Source organism: Pinus tabuliformis, chromosome Q (assembly GCF_031772625.1).
Source record: "Pinus tabuliformis cultivar Carrire ecotype Pingquan chromosome Q, CPIR1, whole genome shotgun sequence".
Lineage (NCBI taxonomy): Eukaryota > Viridiplantae > Streptophyta > Pinopsida > Pinales > Pinaceae > Pinus > Pinus tabuliformis.
This window is the reverse complement of record NC_142296.1, coordinates 557680887-557703864: the sequence shown is the minus strand read 5'-3', so window position 1 is coordinate 557703864 and position 22978 is coordinate 557680887. Positions and strand designations below refer to the sequence as shown.

The following is a 22978-nucleotide window of genomic DNA, read 5'->3' as shown; positions in this document are numbered from 1 at the left end:
ATCATTACATGTTCATTTTAATGTAGTGCATACTCCCTTAAATAAGTTCACTGCAATTAAATACCCTATAAACTTGAATTGTAGGCTTACTTTGGCAAATATCATTTTTTTCCAAATGCCTGATGCTCAGAAACTGAAGTGTGTTTGTTCTAGTGCCTTCTTTCCATGGAAAAGTGATCGGCTGATAATTTTGTTTTTTGCAGGTAGTGAGGTTGGCCTCCTTCCAGCATTCTCCGTCTGTGCCTCCATTCATGAGTGTACCAAAGCAATCAAAAGTTGATGGAGAAGAAAACATAATGCCCAAAGAAATGGAAGAAAGGAGAGTAAATGAAGTGGCTGTTGCTGGAGGAGGTGTTTCTGTGGCAGTTACTCGATTTCCTCCAGAGCAGAAACGTCCTGTTGGTCCTCTTGTTGTTGTTGGTGTCAGGGATGGGGTCCTGTGGCTTGTTGACAGGTTAGAATTTCATCCACTTTATGATCTGGTAACAAAATTTATTCCAAAATTGATATATTTACCGTGATGGGTGGACTGATTGCCATCTTGAACATTTAATGGGATGGAACCTGTTCATCTCTTTTACGACTATGTTGTTGTTTATGATGCTCAATGAGTGTGGTTGACAATGTGTATCTTGCCATGCATGACATTTCTAAATGGTTGATTGGATCTGAATAATATAATTAGGGTGTGGTCTTTCTTCACATCTTATGCTGACTTAATTGATTTCATGATTTTTCACATTGTTTGGGAAAAGAATTAACAGGATCATCCTGGGAGGCTGCATGAGGGTGATTCTAGAAAATTTGGACGGAGAACTTTAAAGGAAGAATTATGTTCTGGTGTATATTGCTGTCTTGACAAGTTCCATCATTGAACTTCGTGTTGTTGGCTTTCTAATAGAACACCAAAATCAAAACTTTAGATGCTATGCACTATCAGTTTTTAAATGAGCATTGAAGAATTTGCATGAAAAGAATAATCATAGTATTACTGTATCCTTGTTGGATTTTGCAGAGACTTGATGATATCCTTACTGGCATTTGTCATCTGTTCCTATGTAGTATATGTATTTTCAATCCTTCATGTGGACCTCCATTTTTGGTGTCTCTTGGGGCAAAAACAGGGATACCCTAGGCACCCTTCTTTAGAAACTATTAAATTCTTATGTTTACATTACATCAATAGTGTTTTGTACCACTGATTGAAAGTAAATTTTTCTCCAAACGAAAAGCATGATAGACATCTTTAATTATTACCTTCTCATCTGTTAGTTGAAATAGGATATTTCTCTTTCCTCTAATTCTGTGTTCTTCTCTGTTACTCTGATGCAGGAGCATCTTTCGGAAGTTGATTTTTGACCTCTAGAAGGTCAAACAAATATTTACTAAAGGGAGTGGGTTCCCTTAATCTAGTATTTAAAGATAGGATCAGATTTAATAAATGATTTATCCCTGCAAATCAGTATGTAATTGTTGGAAACACTGAGGGGGTGAATCAATATTTCATTCCAATTAGTTAATTTTAATCTTCAGAGCGTTAAATTCACATTAATCAGCATCACATTATATAAACAACACCATTCAACAACGCACAATAATGAAGACAATAGACACAAAATTTTTAGGTGGAAACCCTTCCGGGAGCAGAACCACCGAACGCTTATTAATATTTGTCTTCAACATATTACATCAAGATTTTCAGCTCCAATTGAAGGACACTTCAACACTCTGGTTTACTAGCTCCAATCAGAAGGAGGCTCCAACCTGCTCGTTTACAAACTCCAACTTGATGGACTCTCCAACGCCTTGGTTTAAAGACTCCAACCTAAAGGACGTTCCAATGGCTTGGTTTACATGTTTTGACCTGAATAATGCTCGAACACCCTATATAGGTTTCAATTGGGCCTAGCACCACCCTGTTGCCATGAAGTGTTCCCAGGCCCCAACCTGAAGTAGACTCCACTCTCCTACCTTGCACCACCTTGCCACCCTAATCAGCGAGCGGAGCACGTTTCATATATTTTCAGACCGGATCCCCTTGTGCTCGATGTCAATACAAAACAACCTGCAATACAGTCTCTGCTACTTTTGCTGAGTATGTTTATCGATAGGAAACCCTAGTAGCTTTACTGCTCATCTCCGCAATACATATTAGCCAAGTACCCTGTCTACATACATCCGTTTGTGCATGAAATCTCTGCTCAATTCACATTAGCCTTTTCTGTAAGACAATCTGGAAGCTTGTCCTCAATACATATCTTGGAGTAGCATGCCAAGAAAGAATGAATGAGGAAGATCTGGTAATGGAATTAAATATGTCAAGGTTTCCTAAGTTTGATGATTGTTGGCAAGGGAGGTGAACTGGGCATTGGCTCATTGTTGAACTCCACTGGAACCAACAATGAGTCTAGTTGTATGATCTGTGGGGGGGGGGGCTGCGGGTTATATGAGTGAAGGATACTCCTAGCATTTGAGGTCAAAAGAAAGAAACTCATAATAGATCTCTAGCTGGTCCTATGGAAGTCAGAGGTAATTGGACAGGCTAAGGGCACCCTTCTTTGGAACTATCTAGAGCTGGTCCCTCTGGTGCTTTGAGGAGACGTGAATTGATGTACAATTTGGCATTGTTGATTTGGTCTTGATGATATCTCTCGATTCCCCACAGGGGAAGGCTGAGAAGAGACTCGAGATCTCATCCTTCTATTGTTTGGAGCACCCTGAAATTTTGCCCATTGCTTGTGGTTTTTATGTGATGAATCTTGATGAAAGTATGAGGTGATTATCCTAGTCATCCCAAGGTGGGGGATGGTGTGCAAGAGTTGAGATTTGTGGCTGAAAGTCTTCCTGATGAAGAGGGCTAAGCAATTTCGATGCTTTTACTTGAAAAAGATAGAGAGGGTGTTGAGAAATCTAGGGCATCAATAGATACTTGATTTCTCTACTTATGATAATTGCTTGTGATAGACTATTTGCTTCTTAATTATGATTTTCTCTTCTATAGTTATAGTTATTATAGTTATTAATGCAACTAACATATCATCCAGTGAATATGAGAACAACCACCCCTACAATCACCCATGTGATAGCATGGATAAGAACAATCATATATAGAGTCATGAGGGTGGGAGGTGCGCGAATGAAATGACCATGCAGTAAGGATCATAGATGAGGAGGGAAAAGATTTTCGGATTCGAATTTGCCCGAATCGTGTCTGATTCGCCGGATTCGAGACACAACGGGCCTGGGGGCCGAATCCGGTTTCATAGTTGATTATTGGTTTATCCATCTTTTTGGTTAAAGGAAAGGTGCACATTCCATTCTTCTTATCCCTCCTCACCTATGATCCTTAATGCATGGTCATTTCATTCACGCACCTCCCACCCTCATGACTCTGTATATGATTGTTCTTATCCATGTTATCACATGGGTGATTGTAGGGGCGGTTGTTCTCATATTGACTAGATGATATGTTGGTTGCATTAGTTTTATGATTACACTTAGCATTTGCACAATGTAACCATGCATGTTAGAGTAGGATGCATTGCATATTGATTTTTGCATAGCTAGCATCTTCATATCATGTTATCATGCTAGATTAGTTTCATTTAGATTAGAATTGCATCTAGATTCATATTTTATTTCTTATTGATTTTTATGGACTAACAAAAGTATGGGCATTCATAAGATGCCACAAAAACATGCTACCTCGTGTGCTTAGTCTTTGATTTGTAGGTAATAGGTCTGCGATCCCAAGAGATTGCTAGTGTTCTCATGACCTCTCCGTTCATGTACGTTCATGCCAGATGTTATTACCCACCACTAATGGGTGACACCCATAGGAGAAAATTTTCTCCTAGATTGTCTTCAGCTGGTAGTCATAATCTCCTTGCAACCACCATATAGCTCGATGTGCCACCATCTCTGCCACCTGAGCCAACCGTTATGTGCCTTCGCCCATCGGTTATGATCGTATGTTTGAAGGTGGGCCTTCCAACTCGGAAGGTATGGTTTTCAATATGTAGTTGGGTATATTTGCTTACTTATCATGGATAGCCTCGGCATGAATTAGTGGGGGGATTCAACAGAAAGAATGGGCTTGGTTTGTACTCTTGTTTCCATGCCCAATTTGGTGGTTAGTCTTGTATCCTAGTCCTGTGGGATCTCATTTATTGGCTACTAGCTTTAGGAGTGGCACTACATGGGAAATCCTGATTTTTCTTGTGTGGTCCTGCTTCTCGAGACCACATACATCACTCCCCTCAGCTCATTATAACCCCTTTCCACATATTTTCCCATTTGGGTCCATATTTGTCCATTGGGTTCACAAGGAGTTAGCCTCCCCCTCCCCTTGTCCACACTTTGGGTCGGGCTTGTAACGATGCTCTAGAGGTTGAAGTAGCTAGAAACAAGGTTAAAAGGATAATTTAGCCATGTACAACAAGAAATGTACCATAAAATGGAAAAGATGGCTGGGACATAAACATTTAGCATGCGGGCAAAAGCCAAACATGAGCTCTACCCCTATCATTATGGCCATCACCCTAGTTCCTAGGGCCCCTTGTCTGAGCCCCTTGCATCATTAAGGAACCCATGATTGTCCCAACCCCTGGTGGGCGATGAATTTCCCAACCTTAAGTGGGTATACACTACTATATCATTAACATCATGCTCTCATTCCTTGGAGCCCCGAACAGTTAAAAAAGAAAAATCAATAAAAGGCAAAAGGCATATGAAGAAGGGTGGAAAAACAAAGGCCGGGGTAACCCATGTAGCATGATTGCTCCCTCCTACATCTATTCACCCAAGTGTGGGCCTCCCTCATTATAGCTACTCTTGTACCATGGCATGTGGCTTGGAACCTTCCTTGTTGCACCGTTATGTTCCATCATTATTTCATGTGATACTTGCCATCTAACGAATGTACCTTGGACCTGTCATTTCGTTAGAGGTCGAAACCACCTAATAGGGTCCTCAACTAACCTCCCTCTTGAAACTGGAGACACTTGTATGTTCTAAAGCCCATTATGGAAGGGCATGCCACTATGAAGTACCCACTTGGTTCCATGATTTGTAAGCTCATTTCCTCAATTGCACTAATAAATTGTTGTACTGGAATATGAGGAGACGCATTGGATCTTATATAAGATTGCAGGTGGGTCTTCATCTGGAGTCTGGTCTCCCTATATGGGATCCAAGCCCTCCAGAGGCTCTTAATGGCACTTGTAGGTGAGCGTTATGAGCCATGAGCCTCCACAATAGTAGAGACAAGATAGCCACACCATGGGATCCTTCAACACCACCTATTGCTTGCTCGTGTCCCAGTTATTTGGTGATGATGATGCACTTGGACCACATTGCCCAACCGGCTAGACACTTGCACCACACATTTGGCAATTGATCCAAGGCCCAAATGAGGTTTTGTCTCACCTAGGGAGATAAGGGAGGGCTGAGAAGAGACTCGAGATCTCATCCTTCTATTGTTTGGAGCACCCTGAAATTTTGCCCATTGCTTGTGGTTTTTATGTGATGAATCTTGATGAAAGTATGAGGTGATTATCCTAGTCATCCCAAGGTGGGGGATAGTGTGCAAGAGTTGAGATTTGTGGCTGAAAGTCTTCCTGATGAAGAGGGCTAAGCAATTTCGATGCTTTTACTTGAAAAAGATAGAGAGGGTGTTGAGAAATCTAGGGCATCAATAGATACTTGATTTCTCTGCTTATGATAATTGCTTGTGATAGACTATTTGCTTCTTAATTATGATCTTCTCTTCTATAGTTATTAATGTGTTCTTTTCATCAAGACAATTACCAAATCATGAACAATAAAGAGACAAGAGACACAATATATACTATATAGGCTTGTCAGCCAGGGCCAAAACCTCTCATTCTTTGAGAGGAAAACCCAAACGAAATTCTTCGTATAGATCTTCAATTGATGAACATCAAGACCATGACAAAGACCCTTGACACTAGAGTTCTCCCAAGACCAAGTCACTAGCCTCCTCTCCAACGCTGCTTTTCTTTCTCGGTTTCCTTCAGAATCTAGGTCTCTTCTTTTAGGTTTGTAATCCTACCACAAAAACCCTAGATCAGATTTGTTCCTTGAATAGTCTCTTCAAGAGGGAGACTCCTTCTCTATATTACTTGGCTTGCTTTAGCGAAGATTTCTACCCAAACAAGAATACTTCTAGGTGACTGCAATCTTCATTCTTCCCTTGCCTATTTTAGACCTGCAACCATCGCACGTGTGGGGATATACTATGCCCAAAACTGTCCTTAATGATGTCTCTTTCCTTCACTTTTCGCTGGTTTAGAGGCTTTTTCTAAGATGTATTGCGAACTTCTTTATGGAGACTTGCTTCAGCGAATTTCTTGCCCCCAAATGAGGCGGAGCACTGCTATATATACTTGTTTTCCCATGTCCTTTAGGCCGACATGATCTCATGAGTAGGCTGACTTTACCTTTCTAGAATTCTCCCTTCATTGTAGGACGACTTGATGAGGGCTAGTGATGAGGTCTTGGACGATGACTTTACATAGACAAGTAGGACTCTTTACAATGTGTAACATGTCTTCATTACATGACAATGACTCTTTAGACTTTTATGACTAGATGACAATATCCCTAAGGGTTCTCAATGGGGGCATCAACTAAAACAAATCTCTTGCTCATGTAACCCATGATGCAAGCATTACAATTTATTTTTATTCTCTTGCTCATGAAACCCATGATGCAAGCATTACAATTTATTTATCTTCTTTACATCTCTTTACATAAAATCAAAATTACATGTCATTAGGAAGACCGAACCTAGTTACACTTTTCAACATAGGGAACCTTTTGAATCTTGATATAGACAGTGACAATCTCCTTTGATATCATAGTATATGGTGCACCTAGAATTAGTCCATTGCCAACTCCACCGGCATCTACATCTAGAGGGAAGGGGAAAGCCATTGCATTTTCTCGCAAGACAGGCAGAGGAAATTAGTAGAATTAGACTTTAGTTATTTGGTTCATTTCATTGTATATGACATTATGACTCATGATTTGACTCATAAGATACATAATTATATTTTTTGTTGATATTTTGAGGTTGAGTTGGGAGTCATGAGTCAAGACTTACTATTCAGGAGTCAGGACATGATTCACTGTTATGTGTGATGTAGCACTAGAAATGATATTAAACATCTTATATATTAGTTCTTTTATCATATTTATGTGTCAATGTATTTATTTTATGTTGTAGATGCTTTAGATATTAAAAAAATTGAAAAAAAAAGAATATTTTTGTATGTTATGATTTTTCCCGATTTTTACCCTTTTTTTCCCAATTTTTTCCCTCGCCGATAACATCCCGATAACTATTATTGCAACATTGCCTAGAAATGAGGTGCATCTTTGTCTTTGGCTCCTATGGGTGGCACATTTGATAGATCCTTTTGGATTGTGGTGGTAATGTTAAATTCTTAAAGTAAAAGTGAAATTATCCTTTATTTTTCATTTTCATCCTTTTACTTAAATTTTTAACATTACCGTTAATTGACTCAGGAAGTTTGAGAGTGGTTTTGACCTCATTGGATTTCATATGGAGAAAGTGAAATTTTAGATCCCATTGAAAATCTGTCAGACTTAATAGTTTTCAGGATTTAAGGTTTGGGGGGATTGCAATGTTTCCATTGGATTTTATCATGTATGAGGGTCTAGAACTAGCATTTAATTAAAAACACCAAGAACAGAAGCACCTCTCTTGAGGGGGGACACGCCCCCTTCAATTTTTTGTATTAACCCTTGAAATTTAAAATAATTATAACAAAACAAAATTAAAAATACAAATAAAAATACATATCAAATATCAAAACCTAAATTAGTTTGCAATCCCTAGCTCACTCATTCAACATCCAAGCTTACCTCTACCTGGCTCATTGCATGGTGCTACCGGACTTACCAGTTAACAATCGACTCTCCTCCATGCGACGCTCCTTCAATGCTCATTGTCCAATTTTAATTTTTGGTTTTAACTATAGAGTCTCGACTCTAGATATCAACGATCTTAAACCAATTCTTTGACTCATGACTCTTTACTATTTTTGAGTTTGAGTTATATCAATTTACTATTGCAATCTTCAAACTTCAATATCTATTATTGTCTATTTTGCTTAGTACTAATAAGATTATAGAATGATGAATAATGAAGGATAAATATAGATCAATGTATTTCATTATTTAATTCAATTATGTATGGATCCAAGTATTTATGATTTCATTATTGAATATTATATATATATATATATATATTAAAAAATGATATACCCCATTTCCACAGCCTATATAAAAAATGATACACCCCACTTCCACACAACCCCACCTCCAAAAAAAACTCCCTAAAATTCGAGGGTACTCCAACATGCCCCCACTGTGCATCTTCCTGCACCTATGTCTCTCCATCCTAGAATCTTGGTGGAACATAGATGAGAACTCATTGGGAACTGTCCCAATGAAATCCTAAGTGAATGCATCCAATTTCTACATGTGTAGGGGAATGCAAACTATGATGCCACTCTACAACCCGAAAAGTGCTCTAGTAGGACATCCTTGAGCCTAGGCCTGTTGGAGGTGAGGTACAAGTGACTTGAATGTGCGATCTATAGATATCCTCTTTGATGGTTTGGTTCAGTATGTGTCAAATTGGAAAGGGATGGCTTGATGTGTCAAGGAAATCTGAATGGGGAATGGTGCTTTGGAGAGATAGTCAGCAACTGGGGAAGCTAAGATGTCTTTGAGAACCAACCTCTAACATGTCCTTGGGGGGGAGGGATTTGAGGTGAGAGCCTTTGATTAGCAAAGAGAAAGATAGGGGTACCTCTCTCTCTTAGTTGCAAAATCTTGAAAGACTTGACTCTATGAAGGAAAGAGACCAAACAAAAAATGACCTCAATGCAAAATGGGTGGACACCAAATTCGGCTTAAATAATGAGCATTGGAATTGTCTATTTGCAGTGAATGATGCATTTTGAGAAGCAGGGTTTGGAGTCTCTCCAAGCTGGCCCAATTTTTTTTGCAACAAGCTTACTCCACACACTTTAGAGCCATAAAGAACTATGGGTCTACTAATCACTTCCATGAGGAGAAGTTTGGATGAGTTGTCTTGACACTGAGTTTGGAAAAAATGTCTCTCAATGAAGGCCAACGAACCGTATCCTTTACTAAGTTGAGGCTAGAGGGCTTGTTCCATACCAAAACTAGACCTCGTGAATTGTATCCCCAAGTAGGTGTAATCTATGGTGATCTTAATCTCAACATCTCGGTAATAGAAATGCAAATCTACAAGGGACCTCTTCGATGCATGAAGATGAAAACCTTGGTTTTAGTTAGGTTGATTGTCAACTATTGAAGGTCACAATAGCTGGATTGTGCATTGCTATGCGTCCACAAGCCCTACAGAGTGGAAACAAACAAGACCAAGTCTTCAATGAAAAGGAGGACTAAAATCAACACCTGGTGTTGAAGACAACTATCTCCATCTTAGATATGCTTATGTAGGAAAGAATTCAACTTATCAATAAAGATCTCAAAGAAGGTCGATGAAATGGGGCATATTTGTTTTACCTTATTGGTACTCTTGATGAAATTGGAAAAATCGTTTGCCATACTATGCCATCCCAAAACTTGTTGATTTTTAATGTACCTTGGACAAGTGGTTTCCCATGGGTTAGTCTCTACCTAGGGAAAAGAGTCCAAAATAAATGTTTTCCTAAGTGTGACTTTATAAAGTGAAAGTGACTTTAGAAGTGGTAACGTCAATGTTAAATTATAAAGTGAAATATGACTTTAGACATAAAGTACAATGTGGGTACTTTATTTAATGGGTGAGTTAAAAAAATAGAAAGTGAGAATTAAAAGCACATTTATTTTCATCCCTTGATCTAAATGAATCTGAGCCATTAGATTTTAGGGTTGCCCAAAAGTCATTTAGGGAAACAAAAGGGGGAAAAGAAAAGAGAGACTGCATTCATTCTTCATGAACAGATTGGAGAAAGGAGACTGAGACTAGGAGAAAAGTTATGAAGGATAAATTTGTTGCAGCAAGCTGGATGAGTGATTTTTGGGCAAAGATGGGCACGAAAATCAAGGCTTAGAAGACAATAGAAGGTACAGTACGAACAACATTTAATGCTATGAGTTGCACGTCGTTAGAGAGAAGTTTTTGAGAAAAAAATATTTTTCTTTTTGAAAAATCCATACAGTCCGTACAATGGTACAAAAATTTGTATAGCACAGTCCGTATTCGTACAATACATATTTTTAGCTTCAAGTGGGCATGGCAATCGAGGAAAAGTGGGCACGATTTTCAAGGAGTTTTGGGCTGAAGAGATAAGTTGTATTTTTCTGTTTTGTCTTGTTTGCAAATATATTTTTCAATGTTCCACCAAGTTTCCGGGACGAGGAGGCCAGGGAGCGAGGATACGCAGGAGCGACCTATGCAAAAGCTCCCCACCAATTTTTAGGAAACGTGGGGGGACGTTGGGGTCTTGAAAAGTTATGAATGTAAAATATAAATTGATGAATCATATTACTAAAACAAATTTAAAATGAAAAGCATGATCATTGATATCATTATCATATAAATTATAATCATACATCATACATGTAAGTTTGTAACTATACAATGTAATTACTAGTCTACTAACTTACTAACAATGCACAATGAAAATAAATTATAAAATTATAAATGTTTAAAGTCTTAAACTTTAAACTTTAAATTTAAAACCATATTGATGTTCCACTTCCAACTATGAACATTGAATACTAAATATTGAAATAAAATTATAAACGTGAAGTTTGATACATTAAGAGTCAAAATTTTTAATTTTATAGAGTCAAAATAACATAAGAACATATCAAAAGATAAATGAGCATAATTGCTCAAGGTAATGCCCCTTAAAATAAGGTGCAAAAAGAAAATGAAATGTGAAATGAACGTAACGTAAACCCTTCCTGGTCGGTCAACAAATATTAAAAATTACGATTTTTTTGTTTCATAAAATAAACTTGCGAAATGTTTCTATGGAAACGACCCCTCAAGACCCCTTAAGATCGCTTTTTCCTAGGAAACGACCCAAATTGGAGGAAACGACCCAAAAAATGGAGGAAACGACCCCCTCTCGTCTCCAAGTCCTTGGAGTGCGAGAGAGCTAGGAAACTCGACCTCTAGGTGGGGGGGCGCGACCTCGTGGAACACTAATATTTTTCCTAAACTTGAAAGATAAATAGATTTGAAGAGCTCTCTAACAGGTTTTCCCCGGAGAAGATTGAAGTGGTTTTGCCTGGGTCTAAGTTGACCAAAAATTTGTGTGTATTTTTATGTGTGTTGTTGGTCTGTTTATGTCCATATTTATTTTCAGCATGTGTTGATAGTCCCATGTATTTTAATCTGAAAATTTCATTTCCAAAATTCTATATGTTGAATGTATGTTTATGGGAAAGGGCATTTAACTGAATGGGAGTGATACAGTGAAATTAAAAATTTAAAACTGGGTTGGGATTGCAAGAAATTTTTTAGTCATCAAATTTCAACATGGTATTAGAGCTACAGGTTGAAAATTACAGTTTGAACAATAGACAATACTTTGGGACAACAAACAATGGTTTGGACAACAAACTCAATTTTTGGACAACAAACTTAGTTTGGACAACAAACTGATGTTTTGGGATAGCAAGGTGAAATTTCACACAGACTGAATTTTTGGGACAACAAGGTGCATTGGAAAGTTCATTTCTCCATTTTCTTGGTTTTGTAAATTTTGGACAACAGTCATGGCCATGTTCTTAAGGATAGAGGACACACTGGATGGGATATCCAACTATGCTGTTTGGAAGGATAAAATTCAGACAGTGTTTGAGGAGGCATCAGTTTGGGACAAAGTGCGGCAAGTGATTGTACCTCCTACTGTTGTAGATGAACTTGCCAAATTCACAAAAAATAATGCAAAGGCAAAAAGGATTTTGATGGACAGTGTGAAGGATCATGTGGTTCCTCAGGTGAGAGGAAACACATATGCATATCAAATGTGGACAGCTCTAACCACTCTCCATCAGAGTACCAATGGGAGCAGGAAGATGGTACTCAAAGAACAATTGAGGAACATCAGGATGACAAAGGCTGAAAGTGTAGTTGATTATCTTGGCAGGGTCTAATAGGTACGTGATGATTTGACTACTATTGGTGAGGCAGTTTCACCCATAGAGTTAGTCAAGATAGCTGTAGTGAGACTTCGTAAGTCTTGGGAGGTCATTGGAGATGTTGTTACCTATTGGAATAATCTTCCTAGTTGAGACAGATTTTGGGATGATTGTGTGCAACATGAGATACAGAAGACTGATAGTGGTGGGGTCAAGATAGCAGATGAGGTTCCCTATGGGGAAGCTTTTTTAGGGAAGTGGAGGCCCAAGTGGCTTCAAGACACCTTGAAGGAAGCAGAGTCTGTTGGTCCTCCAAAGAGGGTGAATAGGGAGAGTGTGCCACCTAAGCGGTTTTGCAGTTATGTAGCCAAGGCTACCAACATTGTTGACTCTGAGCCTACTAGCTATGAAGAGGATGCTAGGTAGGAGGTATGGAGAGAGGCTATGGTGGAGGAGTATGCCTCTATCATTAAGAACAATGTCTGGGAAGTGGTGCCTAGGCCTGAGGGCAAGTCAGTTGTGACTTCCAGGTGGCTCTACAAGATCAAGCATGTTGCAGAGGGCAGCATTGAGAAGTTCAAGGCGAGGTTTGTGGCTAGAGGGTTCTCACAGATAGAGGGAGTTGACTATGATGAGACCTTCGCTCCCATAGCTCGGTACACTTTGACCCGGTCCCTTATTTCTATTGCTGCAGAAATGGGTTGGTAGATCCATCAGATGGATGTGGAGACCACTTTTTTGAATGAAGTTATAGAGGAGGAGGTGTGTGTTGAGCGACCATAGGGCTTTGAGGTACTTGGGTGGGAGACCCATGTATGCCGGTTGAGGCGAGCACTCTACGGACTTAAGCAAGCTCTGAGAACTTGGTATTCGAGGATTGATACTTACTTGTAGCAGATGGGTTTCACGAAGAGTGATGCATATCCGATCCTATACTACATTGTTGTAGGGGATGATCCACTCATTCTTGTGTTGTATGTTGATGACTTGTTCATTACTGGGGCAGAGAGACTGATGTATTACTTTTTGGGGCTTAAGGTGTGGCTGGAGGAAGGGCATATATTTCTGGGGCAGGGGCAATATGCTGTGGTCCGTGGATGTGTTGAGCAGTTTTCACATGGCAGACTGTAGACCCAAGTCTACACGTATGATCACCAACTTGAAGAAGCTTCATGCTTCAGATTCTAGTTTGGTGGATCCCACATTGTATAGGAAACTTATTGGATCCTTGATATATTTGGTCAACAAAAGGCTAGATATATGCTTTGCAGTGAACACACTTAGCCAGTTGATGGTTGAGCCCAGGAGGGTGAACTGGGTCGCTGCAAAGCACATTCTTTGCTATGTGCAGGGGGCTGTTGATTATGGTTTGGACTATAGGCGGGGAGATGGAGTGAGGTTGGCAGGTTACACAAATTCAGATTGGGCAGGGTGTGCTTCTAACAGGAAAAGCACTTCAAGGTGTTGCTTCGGATTGGGTTTGACAGTTGTGTCGTGGTTTAGTCGAAAGCAAAAGTCAGTGGCTTTGAGCTCTTCTGAGGCTAAGTATATGGCTGCTAGCCAGGCTAGTTGTGAGGCCATTTGGCTTCACAAGTTGTTATATGGCCTATTTGATCAAGAGTTGAGATCGACGGTTATTGACTGTGATAATCACAGTTGCATTAAATTCACGAAGAATCCAGTGTTTCATGACAAGTCAAAACACATTGACATCAGATATCATTTCATCAGGGACTATGTTTAGAAGGGGGCAGTGAAGTTGGAGTATATATTGACAGATGAGCAGGTGGCCGGTGTTCTGACGAAGTCCTTGCCAAGAGGCAAGCATGTTCATTTCAAGGACAAGATGGGTGTGGTGAGAAAAACATTCCTTAGTAAGAGGGAGTGTTGATTTTTAATATACCTTGGACAAGTGGTTTCCCATGGGTTAGTCTCTACCTAGGGAAAAGTGTACAAAATAATTATTTTCCTAAATGTGATTTTATAAAGTGAAAGTGACTTTATAAGTGGTAAAGTCAATGTTAAATTATAAAGTGAAAAGTGACTTTAGACATAAAGTACAATGTGGGTACTTTATTTAATGGGTGAGTTAAAAAAATATAAAGTGAGAATTAAATGCACATTTATTCTCATCCCTTGATCTAAATGAATATGAGCCATTAGATCTTAGGGTTGCCCAAAAGTCATTTAAGGACACAAAAAAAGGAAAAGAAAAGAGAGACTGCATTCATTCTTTATGAGTAGATTGGAGAAAGGAGGCTGAGAGCTGGATAAAAGTTCTGAAGGAGAAATTTGTTGCAAAACGCTGAATGAGTGATTTCTGGGCAAAGCTGGGCATTAAAATCAAGGCATAGAACACAACATAAGGTATAGTATGAACAACATTTAATGCTGTGAGCTGCGTGTCGTCCGAGATAAGCTTTTGAGATTTTATTTTGAAAAATCTGTATAGTTTGTACAAAATCTGTACAATACATATTTTCAGCCTTCAAGTGGGCATGGAAATCGAGGCAAAGTGGGCACGATTTTCAAGGAGTTTTGGGCTGAAGAGATAAGTTGTATTTTGCTGTTTTGTTTTGTCTGCAAATGTATTTTTCTTGAACTCAAGAGATAAATAAATTTGAAGACCTCTCTAACAGGTTTTCCTCGAAGAAAATTGAAGGGGTTTTGCCTGGGTCTAAGTTGACCAAAAATCTTTGGGTATTTTTATGTGTGTTGCTGGTCTGTTTGTGTCCATATTTGTTTTCAGCATGTGTTGACAATCCCATGTGTTTTAATCTGACAATTTCATTTCTAGAATTCTATATGTTGAATGTATGTTTATGGGAAAGGGCATTTAACTGAATGGGCGTGATAAGGTGAAATTAAAACTGGGTTGGGATTGCAGGGAACTTTTTAGTCATCAAATTTCAACAAAACTGCCTCATATAAACTCATAATGGTTACGAGGAGGGTTTTGGAAATGCCAATGTCATGGAGCCTTTCGAACAATGCCTCCCTTGGAATTGTGTCAAATGGTTTCCAGAAGTCTACAAGGCAACTGTAAACTTTTGAAGAGCGACGACGAGCCGCCTCAATCATGGCTCAAAGAGTGAAAGTGTGATCATTTGTTTAGTAGTTTGGTTGGAAACTTGCTTGTCCTCGAGCTTTAAGATGATGACTCTTCAACTACTTAGAGAGCTACTAGTGTAAGATTGTGGCATAAAGCTTGGAGATTGTATGACCCACCATGATAGTTTGGTAGTTGTTCGGATCTGAAGTACACCTTGATTTGTGGATTGGATAAATAATGTGTCTTATCAAGGGGGCAGAGCCTGAACACACCACATGGTTAAATAAATTGGCAATATAGGGTTAAAGATTGGATTCCATGTTTAAGGAATTCAGCTTGAAGCCCTTCCTCATTTGCTACTTCGTTGGTACTCATAGCTTTGAAAACTCTCTTAATGTCCCTCTCAGAGAAGAGGTGGCATGAGGAGGGGGGGGGGGGAGGAATGTGAGTAATAGGTTGTCTAGTAATATCATAAAGGGAGGTTGTGTGGGAGAGTAGGGACTAGTGGTCAAGGTTGGGTGAGATGGCATGGTGTCTAGGAAAAACAGTACCCCAGAAAGCTTTTGGGGATGTGTTGGAGGGCCTCACAAAGTTCTCGTCTCCTCTGGGAGAGAAATGTTTGCTTTTTATGGTGAAGGAGTTGACTGTAGGTTTGTAGAGGCGAGGGGAGGTATATAGGTGATGCGTGAGGGTGGGACAATGCACTTTGTGAAGGACTTTACATTCATTTTCAAACCAATGACTCATGGGACAAGGGCTAGTGGGAGGTTTGTGGTTGTGTTGACGAGTAGAGTGGGGGTAGGAATCAAGGGCTACTTCCATGAGGATAATGTAAAGTATTGCGTATTTGGATGTGGTTTTTCCTAGTGACCTGAAGTGGGAAATGGAGGGGAGCAACTCCTTGAGGTGGGTGGTGTAGGGGTCGACATAATCTCTATAAGAAAAGAAGGTAGTATGTGGCATTGGTGGGGTGTATTGGGGGCTAAGGAGAGGGGGAGAAGGTGAGGAAGACATGGTCTACTAGGGGGAGAGGAGAGATTGAGAAGTGTTGGATATGTGGAGAAGATCTTGGTTGGCTAGGACATAGTCAACAACACTGCCCCCTTATTTTTTTGGAAGCAAGTAAAGTCACTAGAACCCAGAAAGCGAGGAAGCCCTTTCAAGATTAATATGCCATGGGATTCACCTACTCAAAAGAGATGTCTCTATAAGTTTTGAGGGGTCGATCACTATCCAACGAACTCCTATGAAGGCTCAAAAATTCTGGTTCCAACTCTTGGAAGCAAAGTGCAACCTTTGCTCTATCATGTTGGGTAACTTGGAGGATTTTGGTATGAGCATTGAAGTCACCTAGAAGAATGAGATTGCTAAGCGTGGAGTAGTGGAAGATATCTATGTAAAGATCAAGGAGATGATTGCTGTCAAGCTTCGTGTGAATTGTTGTATTTCATAGAAGGAATCTAGTTGCATCAACTTATTATCAAGTCACAAGGAATCTATTGAACTGTTGTAGGGTGAAGTCTCTAACATGGTTTGCACTTCAAGGGAGGAGCCAAAATTAGATGACGAACTTCCTTTAGGATTACTCAATGTCTTGCTTGAGTTGCTCCCTGAGTGTTGTTGTTGAATGGTAGCATGCAATGTTGTCATAAAAGTGGTAAATGTCCATAAGAGGGGCGATATTCACGAATTGACCTTCAAGAGAATTGTGTTTTCAATTAAGGATAGCAACTTTGGTGTCAAGTAGTTCAATGCGAAGTCACATGATTTGTCGAACCTGAACCTTCAGGTTCAGAATTCGGCGAACCTCGAGGAAAAAATGAAGTTTGTTTAGGTTTGTCTAACCTCAAAATGAATCTAATTGATTTTTTTTTTTCTTTTATGTTAGACAACAAATTTGATTTAGGGTTTAGTTTGACCCTCGACAACATGCATTTATCCATTCATTTATTTGATGTGTCTCAAGCAACACTCACCATTGAAGTTTGCGTGTACTATGTAATTCCTACAATGTTTGCTCAGCCCACCCTACGTGTAATGCCTATGCTCAGTCTAGTTCCTCGCTTGTAGCGGCTTGTAAACCTCAACACCTAACCAAGCTGTCATTGCCTGTAAGCTTGAGCAACTTTGTATAAACTAGCTCGACCATGGTTAATAGAGGCTTCCAACTTCTTAGGGGCTGTTGCTTTTGCTTGTTTATGAAGTTTATATATACATTTATTTATTTGAAAAATGTTATAAACTAGCTCGACCATAATGAATAGAACCTTCCAACTTCTTAAGAGGGCCACTTTTGTTTGTTTATGAAGTTTATATATATATATATATATACATACATACATACATTTATTTGAAATATGTTATAAACTAGCTCAACCATACTTAATAGAAGCTTTCGACTTCTTAGGGGCAGCCACTTTTGTTTTGTTTGTTTATTTATTATTATTATTTTTAAATGTATAAAGCCGAATCTCATCAAAAAATTCGAACCTGAATCGAGTTTAATAGCTGTTGAACCCAAGCCGTGTGACTTAGGTTCAATGTACTGTTGAATTTCATCATCTATTCCATTCTTCTTTCTAGAGTGAGTCATAACAATAAGCTATGTAGCAAATCAACAACTGTGTCAGAGGAATTCTCTGATTCCAATTTGATCTGGAATAACGTGCCCAGTGGAATCAATGCATCCAGAACAACAATTATAATGTCCTTATCTTTACATAGTGACCACGTCATGGGAAAAAAGGCTAGTTAGATAGTAGAAATATAATCATACAATAACGTATGCAGTTGGCTCAAGCCTGAAGTATTGGGAAAAATATCAACTTGGAAATTTCATTGTATAAATAATTCTATAGAACATTGTTATGATCAACATGAAGCTTTACCAGCTAACAACCAGGACTTACACTGTTAATGTTTATGTATTTTGGTTCAGATGTGCATTGCACTCAATTCCATTTTGCTATACGTACCCTTAGAACCCTTGGTCCAGTGGCTTAGCTTGACTGGTTGAGTGGTGTGATTTACAAGCAGGAGGTCTCTAGCTGAAGTCCCAAGGTTTTTTAACTTTGTGATATGATATTGTGGGCATCAGTTGGAGCTGTGTTGGCAAGTTTACCCCCTAGGTACTGTCCTCAGAATGAGGGGAAGTGCTTGTGGGTTTACCCAGAATATATATATATATATATATATATATATATATATAAAGAATTGAGGGTTAGACATATGCTAGACAAGGGTTGTTCCAAAATGCAACCAATCTGAACTGACAGGTTCACAGAACCATTATATTGATCTGTATATCAAAGTTATCCAATCTGGTTAGTCCAGTTTGGTTCAACTCAAGCGTATTCCAAATCTGGACTAACCAGATTGGATAACTTTGATATACAGATCGATAGAATGGTTCTGCAAACCTCTCAGTTCAGATTGGTTTCATTTTGGATCGACCGTTGTCTAGCAATTGTCTAACCCTCAACTTGCTGGTTCTTCGACACAGTGCTGCATCTAATTTTGGTTTGACTTTCTAGTAGAGTTTGGCCCAGACTTGTAGGTTGGTTCTGTACTGAACTAGCCAAACTGGTCAGTTCAAAGTAGTTGCTATCTGGATTGGCCCTCATCCAACACTCATCAAATTTTCATCTGACAGGTTCTTCAACCTAGTTTTCCTGTTGGTTCTGGTCCAATCAGACCTTGACCCTTGGTCAGTTCCAGTTATGATAACTTTGATATATATAGAATTATTCTTAACCCCCATACCCAGGATTTGGAGATCTTTATTGGTTACTCTGTAAGCTGACCCATGCCATATCCAGGCAACCTTGCTTTAGAGTCATGGCCATGTAAGTCTAATATTTCAAGATAGCCTTATCAAAGGTTTTCCTGAATATAATCACGGGCAGTTAATTGATGTGTTCATGGTTTGGTCACATGACATACTTGCTAAGCCACTGTAGCAATAACAAACCTGTAACAAACCTGAATATGCAATTCTTGCAGATCTTGGGTTCCCATACACCCTTGGTTGTTTCAACGTTGCTGATATACTCCGGCTATACTGAATTTGTTTTGATTTACTCATCAAGATTCTTATTTAAAGTGCTTAATGTATGCGATAGTTAATTGCTATACCGAATCAAGACCCAAACATGGGGGAGATATTTACGTACAGGAGTGAAGCGCCTTTACTGCTGTAGAGGTTGGTTAAAAGTATGTCAGCTTGTATTTGAACTGGAGTAACATATACCTATCAGCAGATCTTCATGATGAAAGACTGCAGCTTATAAACCAAACGGCCTGCAATTTATACAGCGTGAATATATAAAATAATATAAATACATGTCTGTTTCTTTTTCTGGTGTGAGATAATATGAACCATATGTTTGAAAGGGTAGAATGTGAGAGTGATTTGTATCAATGCTTTAGCTGATTCTGGATTGAAAACGTGAGTTACCGAAATATTTTTTTTTTAAATTTATTGGACACGTATCATGTGATGGATGTGTTGCTTCTTATAAATATCTTTGTTCTGCGTAATGAATTGAGGTTTTGCCAATCTTTTGTATAGGCTTATCACATTACCATAGAATAATCTTGACTCTTTGGGAAGGAGTAATGTATTTCTGAGTTAGCTTATTTTGATATGTTTCCTTGAATGGACACATTGATTCCTTTGTAGGTTAATGACGTATTAAATAGTTTCAGTAAGATTTTTATAGTTTATTTTCTCACATATGCACTGCTTACATCACAGATATATGGTTGGCCATGCAATTGCCCTTAGCCATCCTGGCATTCGCTGTCGCTGTCTTGCAGCATATGGAGATGCTGTTAGTGCTGTGAAATGGCAAGTCTTACTAAGTGGCTTATTACTATTTCACCTATAGCCATTGCAAAATTTACTGACTTGTTATTGCTTCTTGTGAGACATGTCATAGCATCTATAAGCCTCTTTCCTTACATTGTGCCTGAGTTGTGCAGGTCAACGAGACTTGGTAGAGAGCACCATGATGATTTGGCACAATTCATGCTTGGGATGGGTTATGCAACTGAAGCTCTTCATTTGCCGGGAATATCTAAAAGGTATATAATTGATTTTGAACTCAATGTTTTGTGAAATTTCTATTCTTTCCACAATTCAATGATGCCGTGCAGCATTGTAATATTTGCGTTTATGATAGTTGGTTTCTTTTTCACAATTATTCATTTACTTAAAAATAGTTGTCATGACATATCATTGATTTTATTATTTCTTTGTGCTCCTAGCTGTGGTGAATATATAATTAATGCATTGTGATGCTTCGGCAGGTTAGAATTTGACCTTGCTATGCAGAGTAATGATCTGAAAAGAGCACTTCAATGCCTTTTAACGATGAGCAATAGCAGAAGCATTGGGCAAGATTTGAATGTCAACAAAGATTCTACTGGAATTTTAAGTTTAGCAGCAAAACAAGAATTTGTTGCTGATGCTGTTCAAGGAATTGTCAAATTTGCAAAAGAATTTCTGGACCTAATTGATGCTGCAGATGCAACTGCTCAAGCTGATATTGCCAGTGAAGCTCTTAAAAGACTTGCAGCTGCAGGCTCTGTAAAGGGAGCTTTACAACTACATGAGTTGCGTGGGCTAGCACTGAGACTTGCAAATCATGGGGAGTTAACACGCTTATCGGTATGTAATATCCTACCTATGATTTTATTTGCCTCACTAAGAAATGTGCAATTCAGGTTCTTTTGTTAAAGTTCCAGATCATATTTTCAGGCTTTTATATGCTTATGTTTAATTCAAATAAATCAGTGTGGTAAAGATTATTTTCTTTTTCCCATCTTCAGGATGAGAAACGGTTTTGATGAAGTGATCTTACTGGAATATCCTTTTTCCATTCCTCAAGTTTCATCTTCCCAAACTATGGGAAACATCTCCTGTTTGTCTCAGTAACATTTGTATCTTGCAAAGAAATTTCCAAGGCTAAGGTGCTTTGTCACTTCCACAGTTTTCAGATCTATGGTTACAACATAACCCAAGCCATCTACATGTGCTCAATGAGTTATGTATAGTATAAGTCCATTCTATTCTACCTTGCGTTTGGCCTTCACTTGACTAGCTAAGTGTTACCGTTGGATTTACCAATGCATGAGTACCTGCCCCCAGGCCTGAGGGATGCACCCCTTTCATTTCCATGCCCCCGGGGATTGTCTGGGGACGTTCTTATTTAGTAAGGAACATCCCCTGGCCCCCTTGGATGTTTTAACTTGAAAAGGGGGACCTTTGGGATATGTTCCTTGATGGATTTGGGGAAAGTGCTTGTCCCAATCTGTGCCTATGTGACATTGGTTCTCCAAAAAAAATTATTCATTCACTGGTTAACCATTTTGACCAGGACAAATATTATCAATGTAGGGCATGCCATAAGACTTTTTTTTTTGTGATCGCAGATAACAGCCACAATAGTTTTGATTCCCATGTTTGGCGGATATTTTTTGTTTTTTTCTTATGTGTATTTGTTTCTATGAGAAATATCCTTTATTCCATATGTGGAACATACATGTTTCAGTCCTCAAGGGATTGCTGCTCAGATTCAACAAGGCGGCTCGAAGCTATTACAACAAAGCTCATCAGGTCACTTGTGAGAATTGAACCTGGTTAGGGACGATATCAATAATGCCTCCCAACCACATGAGATATACTCATATATATATATATATATATATATATATATATATATATATATCTATATATATATATATATATATATATAAGAATTGCTGCTTTTATTGAGTTGTGTTGTAGTCTCATCTTTAGAATTTATCTTTAAATTTCTTATGTTTTCAAATATTTTTTGGTTATTAACATTGCCATATCCCCAGAAATTTTGGGGTACCTTACAGATCTTTTCGAAATCTCCTCCACAGCCTTTGGTCCTCATTATTACTCCTTTTAACAGGGGTACCTATAGCAGTTTTTTACTGATTAGCTATGTGCCAAAGCATTTAGAAAGGGAGTGAGAGGGAACTAGAAAGATCATAAATTGTTACCTTCTTCAAGAATATCTTTCTGGAAGTCTTAATGATGCTGCAAAGAGCATGGGAGTATGTTTAACTACATCAAAAAGGATATGTCGACAGCACGGAATTTCTTGATGGCCATCATGAAAGATCAATGAGGTGAAACATTCCTTACAAAAGCTTTAAGATGTGATTAACTCTGTATAAGGAATAGGTGGAACTTTTACGTTAAATGCAACTACAGGTGATAGCACATATGCAGCTTCCATGGTTCGAGGGGTGGAGATGAACAGTGAGATTCTCTATTCATGGAGGCTGGGCTGTTTCTCTGGTTAATACATTACCACTTATCTCCCAAGGTGCAGCAACAATTGGTAAATCAGATCAGATGTAAACACAATCTTATAAGAAATATGCAAATAAAATAATTCCTGTTCCACACCATTGTGAGAAAGCTTGGCTACAATGATTACTCGTTAAAGGAACTTCAGCTCTCGGGAAACCGTACCCATTGCTTCATGGGATGGTACTATATATGCCATGGATGCAAAAACAGGCAATATTGTTTGGTCTTTTTCATTTGGCTTTTCACTTGCATCTCACTAGGCATTCTCTTATGGAAAGAATGATGGCAATTCCACAGTGGCCATGATTGGAGAGTTTGAAATAGGTTATAGATGTGAAATGGGAACAATTATTATTCTGTGGATAAGACTGGAACTTGGATGCCCCTGATAA

The 22978-nt window shown here is 38.8% G+C and overlaps 1 protein-coding gene across 1 annotated transcript in view; it reads left to right on the top strand.

Moving 5' to 3' along the window:
- The window catches only part of LOC149220653 (Transducin/WD40 repeat-like superfamily protein), a 303099-nt gene that overhangs the window by 240969 nt on the left and 39152 nt on the right, over positions 1 to 22978 (top strand). The window contains exons 17-20 of the mRNA XM_089384847.1: positions 204 to 454; positions 19992 to 20084; positions 20219 to 20320; positions 20546 to 20906. Of these exons, the coding sequence (XP_089240973.1) occupies positions 204 to 454; positions 19992 to 20084; positions 20219 to 20320; positions 20546 to 20906 (807 nt within the window). The remainder of the gene's footprint in view (positions 1 to 203; positions 455 to 19991; positions 20085 to 20218; positions 20321 to 20545; positions 20907 to 22978) is intronic.